We start from the raw sequence: 19,360 nt of genomic DNA on the forward strand, positions 1-19,360 counted from the left end.
AGGTGATCATTGACAATATGGGCTTGAATTTCTCGATGTCTGACTGCATTATTGGCCAAAACGAGGTTTATGATCTCTCTCTCTTGCTCCTGTGTGAATATGGGAACCCTCCCTCATTGGTGTTCACAACGTTCAATCCTATGTTGGCCAAACAAAATACATAGCTTACTGTAAAATGATACATACAGGAATATATACCAAAACTGTTGATATAGTACATGCAGTAAGCAATGGATTTTCTGTTGACTGAAGAGAAGTTTCTCACCTGTGCTCTTGACGAAATGTCCAAACTATTGATGCCAGCGTGCACCTGCTTAGGTTAGGCTGTACTCTCAGTCCAGCCTCCCTCAGTGTTAGTCCGTGGTTTATTACATGGTCCACAATTGTAACACGAATTTCGTTACACAGATTTGGTTGTCTTCTTCTTTGTGCATGTCCTACCCCTCCTCCAGGTCTTCCTCTCCCTCTCCCTCTCCCTCTTCCTCTTCGTCTTCCTCTCCTTCTCCCTCTCCCTCCACCCTGTTCTCTCCGGATCCCCCCTCTCATCCGCACTCTCCCTCTTCCTTTGACACCGTCCATTTTTGTTGAAGACAGGTGAACTTACCTGTTGCCTTTTTATAGTGTTTAAACCTGATTGGTGTGTCTACAATTACATTTTTCTCAATTGCTAAAACACTAAAATCTATTTGCTGAATAAAGTTCTCAGTTGCCTGAACTCATTTAGCTAATTGTGCAGTCTGTTGTCAATACCTTAAACCATTTCATATGGTAAAACACAATTTGCAGATCTCACTTAAAGGGACTATGTGTAGCTTTTTAGGTATTTTATTATCTAAAATCAATATTTTTATTCATAAATATGCCCTCAATGGTGTACAAATACCTATGCCAATGATCAGACTAATCCTCGTAAACGAGGATAAATAAAAGAATTTATTATCTTTATATACATGGGACGGGTAGGTCCACGGAGGCTTCCATGTAGTTCCGCCATCTTGAAAAACTATAATAGCAGAGAGGGACAAAAAGTACTAGGCCAACGCGTTTCCACAACGCGTTTTCGTTCAGAGCCAGCGTCACGTGACTGAAGCCAGCAGAAGCGGAGGAGCAGAGCAGTGAGAGGCGCTTGTCACTGCCGCGGCAAGTTTAAAAGGATGCACTGCACGGTTATTTATACACCGTTCATTCATACATATGCTGAGTCACAGGATAAGGAGTCCTCGTCGTCCAAAAAGTCCAAAATAGACTGTAAAAGGAAACGTGACCGGAGATTACAAAAACAAGGGTTAATTTCGGGATAGCTAATGCAGGAGAAAGCTTTCAAAAGAGACGCTGAAGTTTCCTGCTTTCTTCTCGACAGGTAAGTCAATGTTACGGTCTTAATTACAAGCTTTTTTTTCATTGCTTGGTTGTGTACTTTATTATATAGACAGTAGAACATTTATAGTTAAAAGTTAAACAGGCTCTTTGATGAATAGCAGCTATTGAGTAAAGTAACGTTAGAGAAGGCTCTGATGATGATGATATCTAACAATGCACGTACTTTGTAAAGAAGGCATTACTACTAATTACCATAGTTAATGTTTTTCACAGTCAGTAATTCATACTGTAACATTCTTTTTTTCGTTGTTTCAAGTTTCAGTTTGTTTTACAGTTTTTTACGATTGTTTACACACTAAAATAAACATTTCCACACAATTTGCAAAATTCTACTCCAATGAGCAAAATACCTCCACAGATTTGCACAACATTACACACAATGTCTGCTTCACCCTTTTTGCAAAACATTACACACAGTGATTTGTAAAACTCTACACACATTTTCACACCTTAGACACAGATAAGGATTGTGAGGTTACTTCCTTGTCATTACAAAGCCCCGGATTGCCAATGACCACACTAATGAACAAATTGGATAATCACATCCACCAGGTGTGGAAGCACACATGTGCTAATTTGAAAACGCAGCACTCAGGTGTGCTATAAAATGCAGCAGGTGAGTTCACCTGTCTTCAACAAAAATGGAAGGAGCTAGAAGAAGAAGAAGAAAAGTGAGAATGAGAGGGGGAGCTCAAAGAGGAGATGAAGGAGGTAGAGGAAGAGGAGAAGGAGGTAGAGGAGGAGGCCCAGGTAGAGGAAGAGGAGAAGGAGATAGAGGAAGAGGCCTAGGTAGAGGAAGAGGAGAAGGAGGTAGAGGAGGCGGCCCAGGTAGAGGAAGAGGAGAAGAAGGAGATAGAGGAAGAGGCCTAGGTAGAGGAAGAGGAGAAGGAGGTAGAGGAAGAGGCCTAGGTAGAGGAAGAGGAGAAGGCGGTAAAGGAGAAGGAGGTAGAGGAGGAGGCCCAGGTAGAGGAAGAGGAGAAGAAGGAGACAGAGGAAGAGGCCTAGGTAGAGGAAGAGGAGAAGGAGGTAACATCACCCTTTGTGCTGCTATTACACAAAATGGGGTCCTCCACCACCATGCAAACCTGGGACCCTATAATGCAAATCTAATACTTGCATTTCTTGACAGACTGCACGAGATTGTCACAGCATTAAACCAAGTGGACCAGATGCGGTACATTGTCGTTTGGGACAATGTCTCATTCCATCGGGCTGCTCTGGTCCAGAATTGGTTCCATGAGCACCCTGAATTTGAAGTCTTATACCTTCCCCCATACTCCCCCTTCCTGAATCCAATAGAATAGTTTTTTTCAGCATGGGGGTGGAAGGTATAAGACCTGCGGCCCTATGACCGTTTGCCCCTCATTCAGGCCATGGAGCAGGCCTGTGATCATAGCGAAGCAGCTTCTGTGCAGGGGTGGATTTGTCATACAAGGCGATTCTTCCAACGGTGCCTTGCCAATGAAGACTTAAGGGGGTCGCACACCGGACACGCAGCTCAGCGCCGCGCAGCGCCACGTCTTTTAAATTCGAACACATTATTCTCTATGAGAGTACACAGACCGGCGGTGCCTTTCGGCGTCTGTCCGCGGCGCCCAGCAACGGCTCAGGACCGTGTTCAAAATCCTGCCGCGCCACAGAGCGCCATTTACATCGTGAATGTTATGAAACAATGTTATCGGATTTTCAGGTGAGAGTTGTCCTAGACGTGGCGCGGCGCGGCGCGGCGCTGAGCTGCGCGTCCGGTGTGCGACCCCCTAGCCTGTGATGTGGATGAAGAGATGGAGAGATGATGAATAGTTACAGTATTCTTGTTGTTTTTACAGTAGTTTTTCTTCAGAGTCAAAGTGTATGTACTTCATGCAGTCATTTTTATTTGTCTACAGATTTTATTTGTTTCACTGATTTCATTGTTGGTTGATTACTGTAACTGATTATGGTAAGAAATACTGTAAGTATTGAAATAAATACTTGAAATATTCTGTCTACAGCATCAGTGTTGTGCAGTGCTTGGTAAGTTTATAGCAGGCCTATTTGTGTACATTCTCCCTATATCTCAAACTAATCATGAAGAATGTTGTGGGTTTGTCACTATTTTTTTTTTCATTTAAATTATCCCTTACATAACAATGTCTGGCCAAAAATCTAGCACATATGCTATTTCCTAAAATTAGTTTTTTTACAAATGTGTTTTTTATTTATCACAGCAGTGTGAAACTGGCTGCAATAGTGTCTGATCATTGAGGACTGTGTTGGTTAAATGAAAACTAATAGCATTTTCACAAATATGTGTATATGTTTTGACTGAAGTGTGTATGTTTTGACTGAAGTGTGTCATTTTGCAAACAATCTAGGAATTATGCAAATTGAGTGTGGTGTTTGGATAATTGTGATTATATTTTGAAAAAAAGAACCCGGTTTTCAAAATTGCGTGTAAACAATTGAAAAAAACTGTAAATAACAAACCTGTTCACCCGAAGAAAAACTCAAAGTGCTATTATAAGACATCCTGTCATAGCTTTTTGGTACATAACGGCTACCGTAGATGCAACGCGCATTTGAAAAAGTGAGGCGCTGGAGAGCAATATTCGTTTGAATGCAAAATACAATTTCACCACTAGATGGGAGAAATTCCTACACATAGTCCCTTTAAGGCGGGCATACACTGTGCGATTTTCGTCCGATTTTGAGCCGAATTCTGACTCGTGCGACTCTTTTTCAGGTCGGGCCGATTTTCAGCTTTGTCGTGCGTCGTTTGTCGTGCAGTGTTCGTGCAGTGTACAGGGATTAACCTCTCCCGACCTGCGCAAAAAACAGAAGTTTCATCTGCAGCAAAAAAAAAAAAAGGGAGCTCTTTAAGTTCTGTAGTTCAAACTAGCTACAAATTACTGTTGCTTACCTCCAGTTCATGTTGCAAAATGGATTAACCATCACGCTTCTTCCAAGCCACCTGAAATGTACACTTTGCCTCTTTTATTAATTTGTTAAACAATGTTTTTGAAATAAAGCTGTTTTTAATTTTCATTGATGAATTATTGCAGTGTTCGGACATATTATAGACTTTTAATAATTAATTATATGCCTATAATTCATTGTAATCGACCTAAATGTTTTAGACAATTTTCAATGAGGAGGAGCTTCTATGTAATATTTTATTATCCTCACAGCGCGTTGGTTATGCGGTGATGCGCGATGAAATTATTGCGTGGCAATTTAATTAACAGCCCAGGCTATATCTTATATAATATTATTTAATAATAAAAGTAGCCTAGGCCTTCCCTAATAATAATAATAATACTAATAATAATACAATAATAATAATTTAATACATAAATTGGAAATGCTAAATCATCTTGATATTGATAGCTGATGCTTGTTTTGAAAATATCTCTGGATACATGATATTGTCTATAGGCGCAACGTGGCACGAGGGTTTATCGCGCTGATTCGCGCATATTTCAGACGTACAGTGTGAGCAGTGAAGTCGCAGCTCGACGTTCGGACCGTATAGTGTGAGCACATAAATCCTGAGCTTTGGCTTTACATCGCATGCGATCTACTCGTTCAGTGTGAGTAGGTACCTTGCTAAAATCGCACAGACATCGCACAGTGTATGCCCGACTTTAGACTTTTCAGCAAAACTCTAAACACATTCTCATTCTCAAAACACATTCTGCACTCTAATGCACATGTCATCCATACTGGTAAACACAAGAGGCAACAATCAAATACAAATAGAGAACACACGTCATTGATTGAACACAATCACTCAAAATTGATTTAACCTGTTTCAAATGATGCCCAAAGACAAGAAGAAGCACATTGATCACGTTTACTCCTTTGATTTTTGTCTCTTTCAGTATTGTATACTGTAGTACAGTGCATTGTAGGCTGTATACTGTACAATGAACAAATTGTATGGCCCTGAACATTGTTCTTTCCATTTGTTTACAGTATTGACTGCTCAATAGATTTTGACTGGTTGCAGGTTCATATCAACAAAGAATAAGAATTACAGTATCACAGAGACAAAGGACAAGTTTGTGAGATGCAGGGTACATACTGTAAAAATAGGGGTACAAGGAGGAGGAAGAACAAAAAATAAAATTGCAAAGAGCAAAGCAGAGTAGTAATTTCTGATCAATTTTGAGCTACTATGATAAAACATGTTTTTGTTCATCAAAAGACAATGACGGAAAAATATTAAATTTGTTTTGAGATTAAAAATGTACTTCTCCCTGAACTTTTTGATGGTACAGTAAGGTGTCACGGGTAAGTCTACAAACAGAATAGCAGTCCATAAATATCTTTCGAGAACTATATGTTTTGAACAATGTGTTTTCTATTTTTTTGGTGTATTGTTTTCTTACTGCTTGATAGTGTTTATCATTTTGATCACTTTGTTTATGATTTGAGAGCAGTGTTTGATTTTGAACCCAGGTAAAACTGTTTTGAGGCGAAAGTTTCATTTTGCGAGAGGAGTCAGAGGTTTTGTGAATAGTGCTTGAAGATGAGGTTTTGTGTTTAATGTTTTCAGAAAAAGGAGCAAGGTTTCAGAAATTGTGTTTTAGCAATTGAGAAAAACTGTAAGCACCACTGCGTGTGCACACCTGGTGGCTGTGTTTAACCAATTGGTTCATGGGTGTGTTCATTTGAAAGCCTTTGCTTTGAAATTGCAAGGAAATGACATCATGATAAATTTCTGTGTCAAATGCATACAAGTGTGTTTAGTGTTTTGCAAATCACTGTGTGTAATGTTTTGCAAAAAGTGTGAAGCTGATAATGTGCTTACAGTTGTGCAAATCTAGGCCGGTGTTTTGCTCCTTGAGTGTAAGGTTTTGCTAATTGTGGGAAAGTTCTAATTTTAGTGTGTAAACAATTGAAAAAAACTGTAAACTCATTTAAAGATCAATAGAGCTGTTCAGGTTATAATACTAAAAAAACGGAAGTGAAACCTTTCTTATTATTATCAATGTTGAAAACAGTTGTGCGGTTTAATAGTTTTGTAATAATGTTTTTAGGGTTCTTTGACAAATAGAAAGATCAAAAGAACAACATTTAATTGAAATATAAATATTTTGTAACATTATAAATGTCTTTACTGTCACTTTTGATCAATTTAACCCATCTTTGCACGATGAAAGTATCGATTTCTTTAAAAAAAATATATATATATATATATGCACTACAATGGTGATGGTCATGGGTTTGATTCCCAGGGAGTGCATGAACTGATAAAATGTATGCCTTGCATTTAATGCAAGTCACTTTGGATAGTAAAAAGGGGATATTTCCGGTGAACGAATGCCTGCTTTTACAAGACCTCACAATCCCCTTCATGCAAACATTCCACCGTTCTAATGACAGCCACGCAAATGTCCTAAAAACCCTCCCATAATCTCCTACTTAAGACTTCCGCTAGACCAACACGCGTGACATACCGACCAAAGTACAAAGTTAGAATTCACACACACACAGCAGCAGACACTTTCATCAAAGCTGAGGTAGACCATTTAATTCAATTAGATATACTTGAATACTTAGCAGCTTAGCACAGTGAACTCAGAGAAAGATAGGCGACATGATGGACACGCACACACACACACACACACACACACACACACACACACACACACACACACACACACACACACACACACACACACACACACACACACACACACACACACACACCTTTCATTAAAGAAAGTACAAGCTGTTAGCATCTCCAAGTCAACAGACTCTGTGATGATGGGAGCCAGAGAAAGTGTTTCACACGCACACAAATGCACAGACGCTGAGCTGTGCCTTAATAGTTCAGAGGTCAGAGACTAGCAGGCATGTGGCCTGAGGCATGTGAACTTGTGGCAATAGGCCTCATTTTGGAACAACAGAGCTAAGACATGAGGGACAAAGTAATACAACTGGGTCCATTGTTATAGGTTAGAAGGCTTATTGCTCTATGCAGATTACTGGTTATTACTTCACTAGGACTCAGTATGAGGATATGGTAAAAATGGAATACTAGTTTACTACTAGTGACTTTTGATCAATTTAATGCTTGCTAAATAAAAGTATAAATTTCTTTAAAAAATAATGAAATGAAAATCTTAGAGAACCTAAACTTTTTAATGTATGTATGTGTTAGAATTAATGGCACCCCTGGTAAATATGATACAAAGAAGCCTGTGAAAATAAATCTGCATTGTTAATCCTTTTGATCATATATTAAAAAACTTGACAAAAATCCAACCTTTTATTGAAGCAAAAGAATTGAAAATGGAGGGAAAATCTCATTATGAAATGTTTTTCTCTAATACAATTTAGCCACAATTAATGGCACCTTTTATTCAAAACTTTTTGCAACCTCCTTTTGTCAAGCTAACAACTCTGAGTTTTCTTCTATAATGCCTGATGAGTTTAGAGAACATCTGACAAGAGATCAGAGACCATTCCTCCATATAGAATCTCTCCAGATCCTTCAGATTCCCAGATCCATGTTGGCGCTGTTCAGTTCACCCCACTCATTTTCTATAGAGTTCAGGTCTGGGGATTGGGATAGTCTATTTCCTATTTGCCTATTGCCTATTTTCATATCCAGATAGCCCCTCGTCACAGGCGCTTTCTGAGATTTACGTTTCAAAGGCAGAGTTTATCAATTAAAGGTTCTCCCATTTGGGCTGGCGTTGGCTCCAAGAACCTTTACGAAATGTGTAAATGCGGCTCTTTCCCCTATCAGGTAGAGTGGAATATGCATTCTGAATTATCTTGACAATTGGCTTAATATAGCCCAGTCTCAGGACTTGCTAGAAAGCCACAAGCGTCAGCTTCTAGACCATCTGAAGAGTTTCAGGTTGGCAATCAATGTGCGGAAGAGCATGCTTCGTCCCAATGAGCCTGTCTTTCTCAGGAGTGCACAAAGTCTTTGCTAGGCGCCGAGTTGTGAAACCGGAGAGAGTTGTGATTCTGAAGTGTTTTTTAGAGGTTGCTGGAGATGATGGCAGTAGCGGCAGTGGTGTGCCAGCTCGGGATTCTGCACATGAGACCGCTTCAACTATTGCTGAAAGCGGCCAGATGCGCGTCTTAGTGACTCGCGGCCCTATTTCGGATCTGATGCCGCTGAATCACGCGCTGGCGAAGCAAAGTTCATTTAAAATGGCACATTTTGACCCTTTGAAACGTTGCATGCAACAGAGTTGAAAGTGGTCTCATTCAAGAAGGTGCTATTGCTCGCTTTAGCGTGTGGTAAGAGGGTGGGTGATTTGCATGCACTTTCTACAGACGCTGCTTGTATGGAGTTTGGTACGGATGATTGTATGGTCAGACAACAGCCCAGACGGGGGTATGTGCCTAAAGTGCTTCCTACTTCATTTAGAGCACAGGTAATGACGCTGCAAGGATTTGCTTCTCAAGACTCTGCGTCAACATCACATCCCCAACGCCCAGTACGCGCTCTGGACAGGTCTATTCACTTTAGTCTGTCTGAGCAGCTGTTTGTCTGTTTCATAGGCCACACTAAGGGACTGCCGATTTCGAAACAGAGGCTGCCCCATTGGATTGTGGAAGCAATTGCACTGGCATATGCTTCTATGCATGAGACCTGTCCTTTTGGAGTTTGTGCTCACTCAACGAGTAGTGTGGCTTGGGCTAGAGGAATATCAATTCAGGATATTTGTCTGGCGGCAGGTTGGTATTCCCAGGACTCCTTTGCTAGATTTTACAACCTTGAGATTACATATTTTGCACTGCTTGTTCTATCTGTGCAGTGAGATGGCGGGCGTTCTGGTATTAATTGTTTGACCGCACTTGGCCATGCCCCCTTGTGAGCGAGGTGGTGAGGTCCGGAGTGCTATTGGATACTGAATACACTGATTCAGTAAGCGTCAGAACATTATATTCAATTAGTTTCAATGGATGCGCTCGTGCTGTTCTTTATCGCGGTAAGTTGGTTGTTGAATGAATATCATGTTATAGTGATGGATTTTCCTTCGCTTATTCTCTTCAGTTATGACTAATATGTTTATATGCTCACTATGCTTAGATTACAACCCAGCGGGATTGTACACGATCCCCATAGTGTGAGCAGCCCATGTTGAAAGACCGGCTTCAAAGGGAACGTAGTTAATTGCGTAACCTCAGAGTCTTTTATACCTGTTCGAACAGTCGAAAGATTCTGAATCAATGACGGTGAGCGCCGAGCTATATAGTGGATGGCTCCACCCCAGCTCGTGCATCATTGGCTGGTCAATTTTACCGTCGTGATGCAATCAGGCTTCAGTTTTTGTGGAAGAAGGGGGATAACCCTATAGCGTTAACTACGGAATTTCTCATTCCCTGCTCTCAGGGAACAGAGGTTATGTACGTTTTTTGGCATCTCCATGTGGGCCTGTTCGGTATCGCAACTTGACTCTTTGCTGTTGCACTGTACACTTACTATACATTTTGAATTTTGCAAAGATTTTTTCTGTAATTTTTTTTTTAATGGGTGCTCTGGTGTGCATTAATTCATGAATTATGGACTCCTTATATAATTTGGTTATTTTGGTGTATTTGGTTGTTAGTATGCAAATTTGCTCAGCACAGACTGTTAGAGTCTGATGATTGGTTCAAAAAAGACAAAAAAATGACAGTTATGACAAATATTTTCAATACAGATAAGTGACAGAATTTATCTGTTAGTGTGTGTGCTCTAGAAGGGTCTGTAAGCAGCTGTGCACACTCTTGTAGCTGCGCTCTGAACTGTAATTGGGCTGCTGGGCTTTACGAGGCTGCCATAAATTTGTTGCTCTTGTCCTAAAGACTATTATTATTTTGACTTAAGAACCTTCTGCAAGGACACATTCACTCTCTCTCTCTGCCACACAGACACACAAATCTATACATCCTTACATACTTCCCTAATTGTTTTCCTTCTCTGCCTGTCATTCAAATACATTCCATATGCCCATTTTGGTTTATTCGTTCACTCACACCCACATTAACTCTTCATAATCCTTAATATTTGTCCGACTTGTAAGTTAAAAATTGAAGGGGCTGTCCCAAATCTCTGTACACTATAAATATTATGCCAAAGATACCTAATGAATTGTGCAGCCTGATATTTTATCCACCATTTAGATATTAAACAACATCTGTTTAGCACCAAAACACTGTGTCTGGATTTTGCTGTAATGTTGATACTAATAATAATCCCTCTCACTGAAGCTGTGAAATATTATTCTGTAATATTCTATAATATTCTATATATATATATATATATATATATATATCAGTTTCCACAAAAATATTAAGCAGCACAGCTTTTTTCGACAATGTTTCTAAATCATCAAATCATCACATTAGAATGATTTCTGAAGGATCATGTGACACTGAAGACTGGAGTAATGATGCTGAAAATTCAGCTTTGACATCACAGAATATATTCACAATATTACTGTTTTTACTGAATTTTTTATCAAATAAATGGAGCCTTGGTGAATATAAGAGTCTTTTTATTAATTATAAAAAATAATTAAATGTGAATATTCTATTTTAATTTAAAAAATAATAAATATAAACACCTCAGCCAATCAAAAGCTGTTATTCATTGTTAGTCGTCAATTCGTCAGAGTTATTTTTGTAGAGGAGGATGAGGATTGCTGGTTGGCTGACAACATATGAACTGACAGCATAATGACATTGCTGAAACATTACTGAAAACCAAGAGCACACCTGAAACACGCGCAGACGCACGCACGCACGCATGCACACACACACACACACACACACACACACACACACACACACTGTAACATTCCATTGTAAAACTGCACTTAATCGAAGCGAAGCCTTCGTGCCTTTTCTAAGAATGCCAAAAACTGCATTATGCCAACACCTGGATGGAGCTGCTCAGGTACAGACATGAACAGGCATTTACCACTGGCAAAGAAACTAGGTCAGTGTGCCAGTGCATGTGTGAGTGCAGTGAACATGTGCTAAATGTTGTGCGAAAAACTTTTTGTGATGTCACAATGTTGCAAGGTGCTGCATGGTGTCAAAATGAAGACAATATATTACACAGTGTCTATGATGATATCATAATGTCCACAAAGTCAAAAGGTCTGTATAATGGAGACCTACCCTCTCTCCTTTTGGAGGGAAACACTGGCAGACGCTGCAGTCTCGACCTCCGCACTCTTCTGTCTTGTCCCCCTAAAACACAGAAATATAGTGTCAAGAACGGAGTAAAACATTCATACACACAAAGACTCATACACTAGCAATTCAAAATGGAAACTCAATAATTTCCTTTAACTATTGTATACAAATTCTATATTTTGAAGGTTCAGAAGACAATATTCATTGCTTGTGTTTAGTGTTTTCCTTAGATTACACACTTATATTGTTGAGAGGTATTTGCCTGTGGGAAGTGCTATCCCAATGCTACTGTCTTCTGGCTGGTTTCCACAGAGTTGCTATATATTTGCATAAGTGTTCTGAATAGTTTTAAGCATGTTGTTATATGATTGCTATGGTGTTCTGGGTGGTTGCTAAGAGGTTCCTCACAAGACCAAATCAAAAGAGGCCTCCCTAAACTCTCTGACACCTAAAGGAGTGTTGCACTATTTCATTTAAATGTAATAGCCCTACAAATAAACTAAACCTCTGACTGACAGACTTCATCATCATATATAATTGATTAATTAATTACATGACTAAGTGACATTTTATTGGCTTTCTAGCATGAAATTGATGTAGGCTACATTTCTTGTGTTGCAAATAGCTTCTAATTCCAATACATCAATTACTACTGTAATTATATGTATAGGCCTATTTTATTATATATATATGTGTGTGTATATACTGTCAGTTACTCCAAAGCAAAATGCAAGCCACTGCAAAGCGCTATAGCAAAATAAAAGATAAAAATAAACTGTAAATAAATTACTTTTGAGTGATTTGTTACAAAAGTATGCAAGTACGCATACTTAGAAGGGAGAGGTTATTATGTGAGTATAGGAGATCATAATGACATGCGGAGTCCCTCAAAGCTCAATTCTTGCGCCACTCCTGTTCAACCTACAGTATACATGCTCCCAATGAGCCAAATAATGAAAAGGAACCAAATTGCTTACCACAGCTATGCAGATGACACACATATCTACTTAGCCCTATCGCCTAACGATTACAGCCCCACTGACTCCCTGTGCCAATGCATTGATGAAGTCAACAGTTGGATGTGCCCAAAACTTTCTTCAGCTAAACAAAGACAAAACTTTGTAAAAGTCATTGTGTTTGGAAACAAAGATGAAGTTCTCAAGGTGAACGCACATCTTGACGCTAGGGGTCTAACAACTAAAAATCAAGTCAGGAATCTCGGTCAGGAATCTCGGTGTGATTCTGGAGTCAGACCTTAGTTTCAGTAGTCATGTCAAAACAATAACTAAATCAGCAGTCAGTTCTAAACTAAATAACTATCAGCAGTCAGTTCTCAGCTCCACACACACAGGAACCCAGACCGACCCCTTCCACAGCCAATAACCTTCTCTTCTCCTTCTCTCCGCTAACCGAGGAAGAAGTATCTAAACTTCTCCTCTCCAGTCATCCTACCACCTGCCCTCTAGAACCCATCCCCTCACACCTTCTACAAGCCATCTCTCCCACACTTCTACCAGCACTCACACACATCATCAACTCATCCCTCCATACTGGCACTTTCCCTACTGCATTCAAGCAGGCTCGGGTAACTCCACTGCTTAAAAAACCAACACTTAACACATCATTTGTAGAAAATTACAGACCTATCTCTCCTACCATTCATTGCGAAAACACTCGAAAGAGCTGTTTTCAACCAAGTAACATCCTTCTTGTCTCTGAACAACCAGCTGGATGTCAACCAATCCGGCTTCAAGAAAGGGCATTCAACTGAGACTGCATTACTGTCGGTCACAGAAGCCCTACGGATCGCAAAAGCTGCTTCCAAATCCAGGCCTTTCCTAACTGAGCATGCAACACAACTTCTCGTCCAGGCCCTGGTCATTTCTAAGCTTGACTACTGCAATGCTCTTCTGGCTGGACTTCCATCATGTGCAACTAAACCTCTACAAATGATCCAGAATGCTGCAGCTCGTCTTGTCTTCAACAAGCCCAAAAGGGCCCACGTCACTCCTCTGTTCATCTCTCTGCACTGGCTACCACTCGCTGCTCGCATCAAGTTCAAGGCATTGACGCGTGCTTACAGATCTATCACAGGCTCAGCTCCCTCCTACTTTCACTCACTCCTACGAGTCTACATCCCTACCAGAAGCCTACGATCGGTCAACGAGCGACGTCTCGTGGTTCCATCACAGAAAGCCACAAAATCACTTTCCAGAACATTCTCATTCACAGTTCCATGCTGGTGGAACGCTCTCCCCACCCTCATCCGGAATGCATAATCCCTGACAACTTTCAAAAGACAGCTGAAAACCCATCTCTTCCGTGAGCACTTAACCTCATAAAAAAAAAAAAAAAAAAGTTCCTTTCCCTTAAATCCTCGCTTATTGGGCTTATGCTACTCTGAACAATGCCTGAACTTCGTATTTTGAGCACTTCTTGCATTGTTTTTTGCCTCTTCACGATGACTCGCTTAATTTAGTCCTAATTTGTAAATCGCTTTGGACAAAAGCGTCTGCTAAATGACTAAATGTAATGTAAATGTAAATGTAAATCAGCATACTATTATCTCAAAAATATTGCAAGAATTAGATGCTTTGTTTCCAGTCAAGACTTGTTCATACTTTCATAACCAGCAGGGTGGATTATTGTAATAGACTGCAAAAAGACCATAAGACAGTTGCAGCTCATGCAGAACGCTGCTGCCAGGATTCTGAGCAGAACCAGAAAACATATCACACCAGTCCTCAGGTCTTTACACTGGCTCCCAGTTACATTTAGGATTGATTTTAAAGTATTATTACTGGTATATAAATCATTCAATGGCCTAGGACCTCAATACATTGCAGATATGCTCACTGAATATAAACCCAACAGATCACTCAGATCATTAGGATCACATCAACTAAAAATACCAAGGGTTCACTCTAAGCCTGGTGAGTCTGCTTTTAGCTACTATGCCAGCCGCAGCTGGAACCAGCTTTCAGAAGAGATCAGATGTGCTCCTACAGTAGTCACATTCAAATCCAGATTCAAAGCACTTCTGTTTAGCTAGCCTGTGCATTTAAATGAATGAGCACTGTGGCACTGTGCGTCCGACTGATTACATTGTATTTTATCTCTGCATTCTCCTTTTGATTCTAAACTACTGTATACTTCCTTTTGATTCTAAACTGAACTCAAATGGCACTGATTGATAACTGGTGTTTTGTGAAGGGTATTATAGTAGTGGGGGAAACCCTGATGGTCCTAATGACCAAATTTGTGAGCAAGTGCTCACCTTTCTGTGGTGGAGTTTGAGAGGGATTGACTCATGACGGTCAAGAAAACACTGTGGTGACTAGTACAGATTACTGGTCTGGATTGGTACAGATTACTAATCTGGTGGGCTCAGATAATCCACGGTATATGGAAATCCACAGAAGAATACTGACCGTCATGGGGAAATCTCAGAGTCAAAATAAGATACTAATAAGATAGACTAATAAGATGCAAGATGAGAAATGAATTCTATGTATCATCTTTTTACTATTTTAACTCATTTTACTCTAATTCATTTTATAACTGTATCATTTATCTATTTTAATTCTTTTTATAACCGTTTTAATTTCCCATGCTTTTATTTTGTGTCTATTTTCTATGCAAAGCTCTATGAATTGCTATAGTGTGATTATTATAATTCCTTTCTATGTAAAGATTTTGAATAGCTGTTTGAATTTTCCTTGCTTTTATTTTGTGATTATTTTTATTCCTCTCTATGTAAAGCACTTTGAATTGCCACAGTGTATGAAATGTGCTTTATAAATAAACTTGTCTTGCATTAAATAGGCTATGCTAAACACGGAAGCATGGAACCTGTGTGATGCACTAGAACAGACCTTATCAGCTGCGTCCCAAATTCAGAGGCTGCATCCTTTTAAGGGCGCATTCGGTCGCAGCGGCGCGAAAGAGGAAATGATACAAATGTAAAAATAATAATAATCATTTTTTAAAGTGGTTCAAATGTTGACATATTTTACTAAGATGTGATTATAGATAATACTCTATTACATACAGAAATGGACCATGGTGAACATATTCAGGGTGTGTGCTCACACTTGTAGTTCCGTTCGCTTGGTTTGTTTGGTCCGGAGCAAAAACAAAACAAAAAACATTTAGTCCTGGGAACCCTGTTTTGTTTTCAGACAGTTTAATATAACTTTCAAAAACACCCAGTACAAATGTTACTGCCTCTCATAAAGAACAGTCCTCCGCATAGCTGCCAACTTTTGAGTTTAGCTTGGAGTGAGATTTTTGTTGTCGGGGATTTTTGTTGTTGGGGGGGGGGACTGAATTTTATTAGGTTTAGTGACAACATGTTACAATGTTTACATGGTTCAATTTCTGGTAAGCTACGCTTTTTTATTATTTCAATTCAATTATTGTGATTTGATTTAATATTGACTCATTTGGATAAATATTAGGTAGGCTACACAAGATAGGCATTCATTTTTCTCAAGAAAAAAACAACTCACCTAATGCTGTAAACATACAGAGAGCCCTATCAGCTGCCAGTATTATTTAATTTAAAAAATAACAACAACAAAAAATGTTTTTGCGTTTTTTATTATATAATAACTTTATTTAATGATATAAGTAAAAATATAATAAATATGCAATATAGTACACATATTTAGCAAAATACTCTCTATAGCTCTTTTTTTCTAGCCAACTAACGTTAACGTGCTATGGTCATTAAATGGCTTTCCTGAGGTAAATGTTATGTGACATAATTGTTCTCCAGCTGTTTTATTGACCCCTTTGTTTGATTGATTGGTCGATATTATGTATGAGGAATATACATTTCGGTAAGTTGTACTGTATCTTTCAACGGTGTTCATTCGTGTTTATTTACTAGCTAGTAGAGATGATCGGTTCACGTGCTGCTAGGGATCTGTCGCGTCACATTTACAAGCGCCAAAACGGTATTTATTGTTTGAATTTTGTAATAAAAGTGACAGAATCTGAGAGCTGAGATTTTTTATATCATAAGTAACCTGCTCTGTCTAGTATGTCGGTCCTCTTTGCTTCGCGATTTTTCTGTGCGTGAGAAAATGGATGTGTGGTGTGAGAGCGTGTGAAAAGTGTCAATTGCGTGTGTCTCACGGTGAATGCGTGAGAGTTGGCAGCTATGCCTCCGTAGGCTAGACCGTCCCATTTAACAAAGCTTGTTCCTTCGTGGCCTTTAAAGTCTGTGTCCTTCAAAGGATGCAGCCTCTGAATTGGAACGCAGCTATTGGTTCTCATGCGTTAGGCATGCACATTTTGAGCTTCTTTTCCTTTTAATGCATATCGCCACCTACTGCACGACGCCTGAGTGACAGCTGACGTAAAATAAAGGGCCAATCATTTAAAAAAAAAAAACTTAATTGGCCCCAATACCAATCCTTAAGAACAGCTCGGGACATCCATATTTCATACACAACTTTACACATACTTTGCTTACAAATTAAAGTGCTTATGACCAACTAGCTAAGTATGATGTACTTTGCAGGCCCTAATAACAATTATTTGATTTAACCTGAGGTGCTATAATGAATAACCAACAGTTTCCTAAAATGCTAAAACCAGACTAGATGTTTGATATTGAGGTCACGAGAGACCCACAGACATACATATGAGTTAACCAGCACAATTGCAGGAATGTAAACAGAGATAACGAAAGACCAAAACAGAGAGAGAGAGAGAGAGAGAGAGAGAGACAAAAACATGAAAAAGAGATAGGAGGGTTAGACTGAAAAATCTGAGTACATTACATACAAGAGGGAGAGAATGTTCAGTTCAGGCATGTTATGTCTTTTTGGAGGTAGTCAGCCACGTAATAAAAAAAGGAAAAGGTAGAGTGATAAACTGTACTCAATCAAAAACCATTCTTTCACAAATGCACACTTATTGTGCACAGTGTCTGACTCTGCAAACATAGACACATCTAAAATGAGCACACGGTCCACAGAGAGGAACAAAATCACTTTTCCGAACATTGACATTTACGTTCCTCTGGTGGAATGATCTTCCCAACCCTACAAACAGCTGAATCCCTTAATAGCAATATTAAAAAACGGCTAAAACATCTAATCCATAAGCACTGAACTGTTTGCTGCTGATGTTGACTCTGTTCTATACCGTCTTTAGCACATTGAATGATTAGTACTACTAAAGTTATTGCTTTCTTAAGATGAATGCCTTTGCCAGATTTCTAATTTGTAAGCTGCTTTGGAAGAAAGTATTTGAAAAATGAGTAAATATAAAATACATTTTAAATCACTTTTGCCTCTAGAAGTCTGTTCATTTAAAGTACACAGAAAACTTTTTTCCCCAGCACACTTTAACCAGGCTTAACAACAACAAGAACACTTTTCCACATTTTGGCAAGGGGACACATAGTGTGTTAAAAATTACCAAAAGTGCAAAAGGCCAATCTATCACAACATAAACAAGTGGAAGTCTGAAGGGTACACGATGATTATGCATGCAACAAGCCGCAAACTCCTGCAAGCGCGTACAATATTTTACAAAGTAATAAATTTTTTACTCTGTGCAAAAACCAGCACACTGAGAATAAAGGAGAGGAGAGACAGTGATTGTATGTTACCTCATTTATACTCCTGTGAAACAGGTAATTGTGGGACAATGTGAATATACTGGGAATATCCTGGGAGTTATTTTCCTCATAAGATTTTCTAAGGGTGCTAATAACAATGCAGATTTATTTTCAGAGCCTTCTTTGCTCATATTTTTCTGATCTCAACTATGTGTATCATGTATGTGTGTGTGTATGCACACCTAACAGGGGCTGTGAATTACACAAAAGTTAATGGTGGGTGATGACATCAACTCAGGGTTTGAGATGGTCCATGCTGACTGGATGATGAGCATAACCGCACGCTTCACTCCAAGTCAGATGTGTGAGATTAGAGAGTTAGGGTACGATGGTTGCTGCATGACAGAGAGACACGCTTCCCTTATTACCACACTTCTTCTGTCTTGCTTCCTCTTTTTCCATTCCTCTTTCCCTCATGTTACCTGTACTGCGCATTATCCCATCGCAATCTTAAATTATCTGAGATTGAGTTACACCCGATCCTGTCTTATTTCTACTTGATGTTGAGTTTGAGTTTGGTTTTGTCTTAAGTGATGTTTGGTGGCATGGCATTACACAGGACAGATTATTAAAATATCTATAATTTGTAACCAACTGAAAACACTTGGATTAGCCTCTGCATGATAAAACCAGTTTCAGATGATTAATTGATGTTTTTTTAAAGGAACTATAGCTTAAAATAACTCTTCGTCATATTTTCTCCTCAATGTAACAGTAAGTTAACAATGTAACAATGCTAGTTTTTTTAAAGCCAGCAAATCAACAGTATTAAAATTAAGTAAAAGCCACATTCCACTTAGGGGCTACACAAGCACTTACAAAAAGCATTATCAGCAAAAAAATTCATAAAATAAAAATACAGTTCGACAGGTGAGTCAGTAAGATTTTTTAAACAAATTCAAATTAGTTTTTCAAATAAATTAAACACTTTCGTTTGAAAAATACTAAGCAGCACAACAGCTTTCACCATTGATAATAATCATAAATGTTTTTTGAGCATCATAGATATTAGAATGATTTCTGAAGGATCATGTGACACTGAAGACTGGAGTAATGATGCTGAAAATACAGATTTGATCACAGGAATAAATTACATTTTAAAATATATTACAATAAAAAACAGTTATTTTTATATATACAAACTGTAATAATATCTAATAATTAATACTTAATGTACTGTTACTGTTTTTACTGTGTTTTTATCAA

General features: G+C 38.9%; 1 protein-coding gene across 1 annotated transcript in view; it reads right to left on the bottom strand.

Annotated features, from left to right (window-relative positions):
• col4a4 (collagen, type IV, alpha 4) overlaps nucleotides 1–19,360 on the bottom strand; it is a 73,803-nt gene that overhangs the window by 42,677 nt on the left and 11,766 nt on the right. Inside the window, exon 4 of the mRNA XM_084125632.1 lies at nucleotides 11,500–11,571. Coding sequence (XP_083981758.1) covers nucleotides 11,500–11,571 — 72 coding nt within the window. The remainder of the gene's footprint in view (nucleotides 1–11,499; nucleotides 11,572–19,360) is intronic.

Source organism: Abramis brama (genome assembly GCF_963993115.1).
Source record: "Abramis brama genome assembly, chromosome: 10".
Lineage (NCBI taxonomy): Eukaryota > Metazoa > Chordata > Actinopteri > Cypriniformes > Leuciscidae > Abramis > Abramis brama.